Source organism: Bidens hawaiensis, unplaced genomic scaffold (assembly GCF_021521415.1).
Source record: "Bidens hawaiensis isolate Kalapana, Puna unplaced genomic scaffold, B.hawaiensis_p1.1 tig00010570_1, whole genome shotgun sequence".
Classification (NCBI taxonomy): domain Eukaryota; kingdom Viridiplantae; phylum Streptophyta; class Magnoliopsida; order Asterales; family Asteraceae; genus Bidens; species Bidens hawaiensis.
This window is the reverse complement of record NW_027491808.1, coordinates 494712-507153: the sequence shown is the minus strand read 5'-3', so window position 1 is coordinate 507153 and position 12442 is coordinate 494712. Positions and strand designations below refer to the sequence as shown.

General features: G+C 37.0%; 1 protein-coding gene across 1 annotated transcript; it reads right to left on the bottom strand.

Moving 5' to 3' along the window:
* Positions 1-2111: 2111 nt before the first annotated feature.
* LOC143535700 (protein TOC75-3, chloroplastic-like) lies at positions 2112-7228 on the bottom strand. The gene is made up of 7 exons (XM_077029885.1): positions 6053-7228; positions 5003-5224; positions 4803-4910; positions 4534-4725; positions 4205-4453; positions 3113-3367; positions 2112-2513 (listed from the first exon to the last, which is right to left on the bottom strand). The coding sequence occupies exons 1-7, from the start codon at positions 7196-7198 to the stop codon at positions 2274-2276; spliced, it is 2412 nt and encodes an 803-aa protein (XP_076886000.1). The 5' UTR covers positions 7199-7228; the 3' UTR covers positions 2112-2273.
* Positions 7229-12442: the final 5214 nt, after the last annotated feature.

Sequence of the window (12442 nt, the reverse complement as noted above, 5' to 3'; positions counted from 1 at the left end):
GTTGCACATAAACCCCAATAGCGCATGTATGACACAAACACAGCTTTTATAACCCCAAAAACAATATTTAATTTTTGTGCACATAGTACTTTAACCTAGGAAATTTACATTTTTTTTACCTATGCCAATTTAGTTTTTAACTTTAATATTAGGGGAGTTTGGGTAGGTTATGGGGGCTTAACCATAACCAAATGGTTCGGTTATCGTGTTCTAAGTTGAATTATGAAGGTTTCAAAGTTGGCTATGGTGTTATGGAACGTAAACAGTTGCAGCATAAATATAAATTTAAATGTTTGAAGCTAGAAATGGAGATAAAGAAGATAGAAATAAATTTATAAAACCTGGAAAATCACAAACATATAGGCTCGGTTAAAGTTGACACGTTAACCCAACTTAACCATAACCGTCATCGGTTGAGTTTTGAGTATGATTCATCCATCATCCAATTGAAGGTAGCTTACTTACCCCGATAGTGAGAACGGATAAGCCAACAAAAGCAATGGATAAGAGAACCGAGATAACAACAGACACTCCATCTCCATTATCCGAAGCTGCAGATACAATCTGATCCGTAGTATTCTCCGAGAGAATAAACACTCCGTTTGGTGTAGCAGACACTGCTGGGCGGTTTACGGTGGCGCGTGGAGACACACCCGGTTTAATGTAATAATGGGGGGTTGATGGCAAATAAGATTGGCTCGGGTGTTTGAAGACATTGAATAATGGAAGAGATGTTGCAGAGGTCACAGTTACCACCATTATTGTTTGGTTGTTTGATTGAGGTGGTTTCTGCACCACACAAATAAATTGTTTTGATTTTGTTCGTCGCTGATGGTTTGTCGGCCGGGTTTGGATCCTGTGTGGGCTAGATGTATACGGGCCTTGCCCAGTTCCAGTTAAGTGTGTAAACGGGATAAGGTGTGTGCACCGTTCGGTTCAATTAATCTATTTTATTAACAAACTAGTGTTGTACCCGGCCTGTTGCATTGCATGGGCATGTTGAAAATCCGGGCGATGATAAACCCAAACGTTGTTTGTCCCGGGTTGAGGCGGTAAGTCGACGCAAATTCGGTTGGTTTCCGTTAAGTGCGTTATGATATCGGAGCTAAAAACCGAAAATAAAACAAAAACATAAAATTTGAGGTGTATCAATTGAGTGGCGTCACTCAATAACACTCAGGCCTTGGGAAGAACCGAGCGTTGTCGATCCCGGAAGTTTAAGCGGCAAGTCTACGCAAATTCGGCCAATTTCCGTCACATTGGTTACGATACCGAAATTAAAACAAAATGCAGTGAGTATACGCGAATTTGTTCAATTTCCGTTATATTTGTCACGGTACCGAAACTAAAACAAAAAAAAATTCAAGGACCAATACGGGCCGCCAAGTGGCCCAATCGGCACTTAGCGGTACCAAAGTTTGTAATTGTATTATACAGTCATGGGTTTTGTTAATTCGATTAGTTTTTCGATTTTCGGTTCGGTTAATAATTAAAACCAAGCTTGGGCTAATTTTTTGGCTTAAAATACATGAAATAGAGGTATAAATACATGAAATAAAGATATAAATAGTGTAAAAACATGAAACTAAGGTATAAAAGCTAGAAAAATATGAGTGGTTTGATTCGATTAACTAAGGGTTAGAAAAATCAATAACAGACTTTCAATTAATCAATTTTTGGTTAATTGTGGTTCACTTTCGGTTAACAGTTTGGTTATTACCATCCCTAACCAGATTGATTCTTCAAACTGGGTCGGTTTAAAAATCGGTTTGCACTTGATCAACAAAGTCTAAATCAGATTAAAATAAATTTGGTTAGGATACGTCACATAGCTTATTACAGAGAAATAAGACCGAAATATACTTAAATTTAAACCACATTATTACAGAGAAATGTGACCGAAATGATGAACTGAAACTTAAATCTTTCCCATCTTCCAAAACCTCGCTTACAGTTCCAAGTGTTCAAACCGTTTATCATGTTGGTAGTATTCGGTTAACATGTTTAATAAACAGGTTATATTAGCCAACCCAAAACCTAACGTGACAGTGATTGCCACATACATTCTTATAGCTACATGCCTACATGCATTATACATACTCTTAAAAATTGTTATCATTTAATAAAACATTCGGCAATACTCGATAGTACATCTCACCTTGGTTCAACAAAAATTATTAATTTTCTACACAACACGTAAGTTTCAGTCACAATCTCACACAATAACCTTTTCTTCCAAGTTGCAAAAAAACATATAATTAAAAACAACAAAATTAAAATCTCTCCCCAAACCTGAAAAACAAAGCACCGGTCCCTGAATTGTGATCGACAGCATACTCTGCACGAACTAACCCCAGTTTAGCACCAACACCGTATGATGAACCCTGTCCCATGCGCCTGTAAACCTCGGTTGGGTTCCCTTTCACATCTTTTGAACTGCCTAAGTCATTCCCGTGTTCTGCAAACGCGTATACGTGCGTATTTCTCACTGGTATACGTATTTCAGCAGCAACCTATAGAAAATAATAATATTAGCTATCTTAGCTAACGGTTAATAACATGCTTCCAAATAATAAAACTTGATTTTAGGGTCAAAAACACTAAAAACTTTTAAAACCCACAATTAACTTAGATTATTACACTTGAGCTTTGTAAACAAGCCAGACAAATACGAACAGAGCATGTTCATGTTCGTTCGTTCGTTTAATTTTAACCGAACAAACAAACACGAAAAATTAAACAAGCGGGGATTTCTTTTTCATGTTTCGTTCACAATATAAACGAACGAACATAACTAAACACAGATGAAAACAAACATAATTGATCTAAAACTAGTTAAAAGAAATGTGAAGAACAACGTATTTGGTCTAAACAGTTACTAGAACTGTACCAAGTTATAATGTGCCAAAAGAAGTTCAATCAATTAACAAATGAAACTAAAAAACGTTAACTGACGAACATAAACGAACGTAAATGTGTCATGCTCGTTTATTTAACTAAATGAACAAAAACGAACTTCCCATCAAATGATTCACTAAACGTTCGTTTACAGGCTTAGTTACACTTCAACCCATTTATTTATGAATGATAATGAGCCAAAAGACAAACATACCTCGAGGATATTTCTAGCAGCACCAATCTCACCCATGTTATAGCCCCTAACCGAGTAAGGCCCGCCAAGAGTAAAAGCATCATAACTAGGAAGATCACCCACACAACCGCCATAATGACCATGAAGAACAAGTACAGGTGGTGGTGATTTACCAGCACCTTCTTCAACTTCCTTAAGTTGAATAAACTTTGTCATCGTCAGTTGGTGACGGTTGAAAAATGGGAATTTGCTGCCAATCCCCAACCCTTGATCAAGCTGCAATTTCAGTAAAGCTCAATCCATGTTAGTATGTGTTTCAAGTTCCAAAATGGGTCAAGTCAAGATTGAGTTAAAAAACTATTGATGGCTAAATGAATTAGATATGGTGATTTAAACCCGTTTGCATTAATTTAGGTTTTGTTATTATCCTCAGCGGGTTAAAGAAAACTCATTTAGGCGTGTATGCAAACCAAACATTCAGAGAACCTTTTGGCAAAAGTTCGATGGAATAAACTAATGAACATGAACAAAAGTTTGTGTTCATTTAGTTAAACAAATGAACACATGCCTCGTTCGTTCATTGATGCTTGTGAGCGTTAATTTAAGTTTGTTCCCTTAAATTCGTTTACGTTCCTTCCTTTGCATTCATTTATGTTCTTAATTTTACGTTTGTTTAAGTTCGCTCATTTGCGTTCGTTATGCATTCATTTAATTTTTTAGCTTATTACAATTCAGTCTAGTTTAATTAATTTTCTAGACCCCATACATTGATGTTCGATGTTCGCATTTACTTTTAATCAGTTTTAGCTCAGTCATGTTCGACTGTTCATTAATCTATGTTCAATTATGTCCGTTCGTGAACCGTCCACTGTTAAGAAACGAACATACACGAACACGTTCATTTGCTTAGCAAATGAGCACAAACAAGTAAAACCTGTTCATTTAGTTGTTCAAGTTCGATGTTTGTTCTGTTAAATCTAAACGAACGAACACGAACATGCTCCTTTCGTGTTTGTTCAATTTGTTTACAAGCCTATACTCATTCAAATGAACCTGTTTCGACCCATATCCTGGCCAACCGGACCCGTAAAAAAACTAGTCTAGAAAACTGACCTGAAACACATTTCTCTCACCAACAATTGCACCATTCACAAACTTTGTGTTGTCACGTGTAATATTCGCTTGAGCAAATACCATTCGGTCTATACCCGTCCCACTAAGTGTTGTTGGCGGGCCATCTGCACTAATACCGCCACTTGGCAAAACCCGTTGACCGTTTGCAGAAATATGACTACTTTCATCGCGTGTCGTTATCTCTTCCATTACAATCCCATACGTAAACTTGCTTTGACGAGTGAAATTCTGAATAATGCAAATATTTAACATAATGCACAAAATATAATCATATAGTGATTAGCAATAAAGCTAGTTTAGTAATTTACCTCAGTAATATTGGTTTTAACACCAGCTCTATCAACCCATATAGGAGGAACTTCATCCACCCCGGGCCCACCAGTGAAAACCGGGCTGAGCTTTCTGCTGTTAAAAACACTTGTACGCAAAGTGCGGTTTCGGGGATTAGATATACCATCTAAATAAGGATGCACGTATTCAAGCTTGAAAGCAAGATCATCCTGCCAAAAACTCATTGTTACCTCTGTTTCTTATTAAGTGTATTACATAACAAAGTGTTTCATATATAAAAAAATACCTGAGGGTTAAGAAAGTTACTGGTGGTTACAGAGCCGAGAAGAGATCTGTTAAGTCCCTTGATGTTCCGATGCTCAAAAGATACAGTACCACCGGGCTGGATTGAAGCCTAAATATTGCATAACAAGACAACATATTCAATAATAAAATTGCATAACACAAAAGTATAATTATATGGTAAAAGTATATAACGTGATATACCAAAGTAGGGCGGCCACCACGCCCAGGAACAATGCTCCATTCAGTACTGACTTCAGCTGATTTTTGCTCAAGTTCTTTAAGCTTAATTTCAACGATAATTCCACCCTCGTTTTTTTCATCGGGGCGTGGATTAACTTCAATATTTGAAAATAAAGATAGAGAATTTATGTTGCGTAATGCTTGCTTCCCGGCTTCAATGTTGAAAACATTACCTTTTTGAAGCTGCAAGCAAAATTAACGTATTCGTGATTATAAATAATATCTATCATGATAAATGCAAACAATGGAACCAAACATAATTCTTGAGCTATAATTCTATAAATCATTTGATGCCTTCTTACCATCTTGCTTTGCTAACTAGAAATTAATTTAGGCACTTAGCAAAACTTGTATTTTCTGTTAATACTTCATTTTGTTTGTTTAAGAAGTGTTGTGAACTTTGTTTCACAACAAATTGCTTCAAAAGAATTAAGGATAGAAACTTCTATTCTTTGTTTCTGAATCCTCATCTGATCAGGGCCAAAAAAAAACTAGCCTTCGCAATCTGTAAAAACTAATTTTGCTTTTTCAAGAGAATAATAGGCTGCAAGCCTGAAAAAGATCATTTTCTATTATATATAAACGCTTTTTTAACTAAAGGAAAACCGTTAGCTATTCCATTATTATTATACCGCAGGCCGAAAACTTGCAAGATCACTAATCGAATCGTATACCTAAAACAGAACGGCTAAAAAAATAAATCATAGCTACAAACATATGATGAAACGATAAACAAAAAGTATCAGAAAAACAAAGCTTGCAATCTGACAAAACTGATTTTTGGTTTTCAAGGTAATAATAGACTGCAAGCCTGAAGAAGACTATTTTCTATCTTCTAAGCTAAAAGAATACTGTTAGCTATCCCATTATTACTATAATGCAGGTTGAAAAACTTGCAAGATTACTAACAGTACACCTAAAACAAAACAACTGAAAAAGAACAAAATAATACTATACAATGATGCATACAAGAAACAATAAGTGATAGTCAGATTAGCTAGTAAGATATACCTGTTTAGGCAATTCTCTTTTGACAACTCCAATTTGCGTGTTCCCTTCGCAAACATTCCCAAGTTTATCTTGAAACTGAATCACAACCCGAGTAATATCACCTTCAACCACCTCACAAACAACTTCATTCGTGTTCAAATTCCCAAAATTCACAACCTGAGCACACGCGTACCCTTCATCATGATACCATTTCTGCACCCTATCCCTAATATTCTGCAACATCCTAGCACTCACATTCCCTTGTGACAATATCTGCAATATCTCACCATGAACCGACCGCGGCAACATACACGGTCTCGCCCTCTCCATCCTCCTCCGGTACTCCCGCTCTTGAGCCCGCATATAATCCATCTTCTCCTTCTCAGTCATGTTTTCCTCAATATCAACCGCTTTTGACTGTTGCATTAATCCAACATTAATACACTTAAAATGATCAGCCTCTTCCCACGTCGACTCCGTAAACGACACCGTCAACCCTATCGTCCCGTCCGCGTTCGTTTTCGCATCTAAGTCAACTTTCTCAAACATACCACAAGTAGCTAAAGTTTCCAACTCTTTCTGAAGCTGAGCTTTGGTGTAAACACCACCTGCACGCAACGAAACCATTTCGAAAAACGAGTCATCCGACCCGACAATTATCGACTTAACCTTATCCAGAAACACTAAATCAGACACCTTATATTTCTTAAAACCACTAAGCTTATTTAACTGAACAACAATATCAGCTGGCAAACCATGTGAATCCCATTCCGATTGATTCTCATCAGCATTAGCCTCAGGAGACAAAACCCACTTCCACCACCCACCACCGCCGCCACCGCCGCCTCCACCACCTCCGCCGTAGCCGCCGCCGCCGGAACCGCCGCTACCACCGCCGGAACCTAAAAAAGATGGGTTTTTTAACGCGGCGTGAAATATAACTCCGGCTGCGGCGGATACGGCGAGATTCTTGACGGAAAATGGAAAAAAAGATGATTTTGGATGTGGGTTTTTGGTGGGTTTGTTAGGGTTTTGAGATTTGATTTGATGGCATGTGATGGTGGAGGTTGTAATAGAAGCTGAGGACGGTGAAGATTGGAGGTTTGACCGGTTGCGCCGGTGACGGAGAGTGAGGAATTGGCCGGTGCCGGCGGCGATTGATGACATTGTAGATAAGAGTAAGGTTTGGTAAGAATGGGGGTTTGGGTTTATGAGTATGTGAGGGAGTCCATTGGGTGAGATTTACAAGTGAATGCATGTTTAGGTTTAGCCCTCATACTCTTGTCTAAAGATAACTTTTAACCATTACGTTATTATAAATAATTAAATACCGTTACAAACTTATACGGTGTTAGGTTTTAAGTGTTAAGTACATTCGAGTTGTTAGATTTATATAAACGTTGGAGTATAAGTGTGATTAGGATTATAGGAAGGTTCATAAGCTTGTAACAGGTTGGTTGCAGAGTATGGATCAGTTGTAATTGATATGAAAGTTAACGGGTCAGTGTTTGAGCTGGAAAACCAAATTATCGTGTGTTGTGATGATATCGGCGTACCAAACACCATACACGGCGTATAGACGTCAATTTGGCATGTCGCACGCCTCCTATATGCCGAGAATTAGAGGTGTTCAAAACCAAGTATCCGATAATTTTAGATATTCGAAATTTTTTAATAGTTAATATCACTAACCAAATCCACATATGAAGTTTCGGATCGGATATACAGTTTCTGAAAAATATTTATTATTTAATAAGAGATTTGACTTTGTTCCTCAATAAATAGAGAATAAGTTTAACTTCACCATATGTCTCTAATTTAGAGTGTGACGTGAGGGTAAATTATATATTTTTGTTACATTTTTTTCTATATAATTTAGAAAATAAAATAGTTTTAGAGAGTGATATGAATGATGTTACAAACTTATACAATGTTAAGTAAATTCGAGTTCTTAGATTTATGTAAATATTGAATATAAGTGTTAAAATAATCATAGGAAGTTTCATAAGCTTGTAATTCGGTTGGTTATCGAGTATGGATCAGTTGTAAGTGAAACAAAAGTTAATGGGTCGGTATTTGCTTGCGTGTGGTCACACTCTCGAATTGATTGTTAACAAAGGGCTAAACTGTTTTTTTCGGGTTAAAGGGGATGGAACCCCGAAAAAACAAATAACTTAGAAATAAAAAATGCAAACACCGGCATTGGGTGTCCCGGGACATTTCCGTAAGGACCAAAAGTCCAAAACCAACCCGAAACTAAAAAACAGACACTCACAAACTACAAACCAAATCACCATACACACCTAACCAACAATCAAACCTTGCAGCATGCCCAGAGAACACAAACAACTAAACAAGTCCAAATAATTAACCTCAATAATAAGATAGCTATTAATACATTTGTTTTTGGTTGGATAATAAAGGGTTCTTACCACATTTATTCTAGCTATTTATGGGTTAGGGTTAAAATCATTTTGTCAATTGGGTTATAACATAGGGTAGATTTATTCATTATTGAGTTAATTCTATTTTAATACTTGAGGTTTGAACAACTACACACTTTGGTATGTTTTTTAAATTTCTTACAAATCAATACCTAACGTTTCCAAAATCGTGCTATTTTATTACAAAAGTGGTTCAGTATAAACAAACCGAACTAATTTGTTATAAAAAGTAATTTAGTTCGTTTATTTTTTCTAAAAAAGTAGTTCGATTCTTTTATTTTCGTTAAAAAATGGTTCGGTTTGTTTGTTTTTTTAAAGTAGTTCGGTTTATTTACTTTTGTTAAAAAAATGTTGTTCGGTTCTTTTATTTTTGTTAAAAAGTAGTTCGTTTCGTTTATCTTTTTGTTAAAAAAATGGTTAGGTTCATTTATTTTTTGCTAAAAAAAGTGGCCCGACTCATTTATTTTTGTTAAAAAAAGTGGTTCGGGTTATTTGTTTTTTTAAAGCAGTACGATTCGTTTATTTTTGTTAAAAAAATGTGGTTCGGTTCGTTTATTTTTGTTAAAAGAGTAGTTTGGTTTGTGTATTTTTGTTAAAACACCGGTTTAGGTCGTTTACTTTTGTTACAAAAAGTAATTCGGTTTATTTATATTTGTTAAAAAAGTAAATTGGTTCGTTTAGTTTTGTGAATAAAAAGTAGTTCGCTTATTTATTTTTACTAGAGGGTTAAGTAAATGAGAAATAAAATATTACTATTTGATACTTAACTTAACGGAAAAATTAACGGGGTTAAATAGCATGATTTTTAGAAACGTGGGTGTTGATTTATAAGAAATTTAAAAAAGATACTAAAGTTGCGTGGTTGGTAAAACCTCAGGTATGAAAATGACACTTAACTCTTCATTATTTAAAGGTGTGTAAATGTCACATTTATAATCGCCTTTTCAAAAAAAGTTGATGCTAAATAAATTCAACTATTAGGTTGATGGTTTTTCTTTTCAGCATTGTAGAAAAATATATATTTAGTTTTGCATTTATATTTTTAATGACATTGTGCTCTAGATTATTATTGTCTATATATACACGTTAATCATCATCTTTTAAATATTGTTATATGAGAAATTACATTAAGTTCATATTTTCCAACATGTGTAATACACTGGGTGAAACATGAAAAATATATATTTCATAAGTCGTGAAGTAAAAAAAATATATAATTCATAAGTTTTACTTTGTACCTTAAATCAATTTATAAGTATTTTGAGAATCACAATTGAAATAATAGACCTTATTTATTTTAATCATTTGATAAATCCCGTGTAATACACGGGTTCAAAAGCTAGTTATATATTTATAATAATAATTTAACTTTAAAACAGGTCGAGTTTCTAACTGACTTGGGATCCAAATTTTTGGTTTGTGTTAAGACTATTTTTGGATTTGAGTAGAGTATTTAGATGTGAGAATAAAGTATTTTGGTTGAGTAGAAAATGCTAGGCTATGGTTTATATAGATTTTTTTTTTAATCGAGAAATGCCAAAATAGCCATTTAAAGGGCTATATTAAGCATTGATATATTTGTTTTCATGATATTTGATAGCTTTCTCTTGATTCAATTCTTTACCTTCTTTTAATAGCAAAATGAATGTTTATTAGACCAAGTGAATGAAATATCCACTTCTATTCATATAATTTTCTTTTAGTTTGGTTAGCTTATTTTAACCATCTTGATTATATATTATGTTTTTGTTGTTCGGAAGAAAAAAAAATGCTATTGCACAAGAACGTTATTTATAAAAATACTTCTAGCTACATAAATATGTAAACACCAAGCCTTTTTATAGTTAGGGTCAAATATGCCCCCTTCAAGCCAATGCAAATCCCACGCTACGTACGAGTTATGTTGCGTCTCTAGCATGATCTAGTTTTTTTGCGGGTTTGTCAGGTTTTGAGCCCTTTGCAAAGTGGGAGTTTAAACCTGCTAGTTACTCTAATAATCTAAAAGGCAATTTTACGGCATTGTGCTTTCTTCTTGTAATCGAGTTAAGAATACATCAAACTTTGTGCAATGCTTTTTGGTCGAGTAGTGTTACTCAGTGACGTTTGTTTTGCAACTTACTCAATTCTTTTCTAGCGTGTCGCCGGTCTAATCTAATGCTATTGTCGCCGTTCTAAAATGAAAAAAACTAAAAGGCAGGCCTCGCGTCATTCTTTTACTCATTCATACGTTCTTACAGTTAAAAGAAAGAAAAACTAATTCATAGATACGCTGTTTGTGACTGGATTTGACCAATAAATTGCAAAACTCTTCAAACCGTAACTAAATCAAAACCTGAAGAAACACTAACCAGACCCCGGACAGATTACTGGTAACCTGGGGGTTGGAGAGATGTTTCCCACGAGGGGTTAGACCCTTGGAAGATGATTCTTCTGATAACCTGCAAAACAGACACCGTGAGCTCGTCACTGAGAAGGGGGGGGTTCCTCCTTGTGACCACCCTCCGGCGTGAGAATCAGACTAGATTGCTCTTTAAATATAAAAGTATATTAAGAGATTGCTAGAGCAGATATCAGGTATATTATGATGATAATGTCGTAAGATAATAAGATGATCATACCATTTGGGGTATTTATAGCCGAAGGTAGGTTTCCAAGGAGGTATGGCCAGCTGCAACAGTGTTCCTGTTCATCAACAGTAGCCTACGCACGTGCCTTGCTGGTAGTTGGTGAGTAGGCAGCGGCTGATAGTGACCAGGCCTGCTGTATACTATTCCCTTTCCACCAACTGCCGGCTACGCACGTGGTATGACAGTAGTTGGTGAGTAGGCAGCGGCTAATAGTGATACAGTACAGGAGCATGCTGCTCGCCATACTGTATCAGTGAGCTGTCGTATCTCTGATCAGATCTTTCGCCCATACCTCGTCAGGTACAGTAAAAGATCCTTCAGTATACGGACTGGCTTATTTGGGCGGGAGTATTCCCCCTCCCGCCTCTGTGCGGGATTGCTCCCGGCTTGACTCATTCCTTCAGGTGACACTGAATGATCGAGAGCTAAGTGCCTTGTGCGTGTAGCCATGCTGCGCGGGTGGCCTTCCCTAATGGCTTGTATCCGAGGCTGCGGGGACAGGCGGAGTCCTTCACCATTGGGAGGCATTTCCTGCGGGACCAGCTTGCGTACTGCGCGTAAGGACGTCACGTTTCTGAGCATGGTTGGTTCTGCGGATCCAGTTGGTCTCTGCGCAGACTTCCCTGTTTAAGGTGAGTCTTGCGGGTCCAACTGGGCTCTGCTGGGACCTACCTCTTCAAGTCCCCCCAGTCCAATGTTCTTCTCATGAGTGTTTAATAAAGTGAGGTGAACTTTTGGACTTGAGCAAAGGGTTTTGAAAAGGGTTTTGTAAGGTTTTCCATGGGGATTCTTTCCGCGGAAGTCCTTGTCACTTGCAGAAATGCCCGAGTTTCCTGCTTGGTCTTTGGGTATGATGCGGGTAGGTCTGTAACCTCCTCGCAAGTCAGGAGCATTGAGTCCCAGTTGTATGGATTTTCCATGAGGTTTTGGTAGTTTTGAACATAGTGATCAATTATGTTAAGACCACCAATTCCATCCTGGAGCTTCAAACAACGTAGTTCTCGACGTTCCCGCTATGCGGGGATGTTATTTCCGTTTCCGCAAGCATTGCCCAGAAGATCCTTCTTGGTTTCAATTCCCAGCGGAGCGCTAGGTATGTGAAGGGTTTTGCCTTAACACTGTACCTGCGCTCGTCTTACGGTTACTTTACTTCCAAGGTATTCCTGGCGTCAATTCCCTGCGGGTGCTAGGTATGTGAAGGGTTTTGCCTGAACACTGTACCCGCAGCCGTCTTATAGTTACTTGGTTGCCGAGGTACTTGGCTTCAATTCTCTGCGGGTGCTCGGTATGTGAAGGGTTTTGCCTTTACACTGTACCCGCATCCGTCTTACGGTTACTTG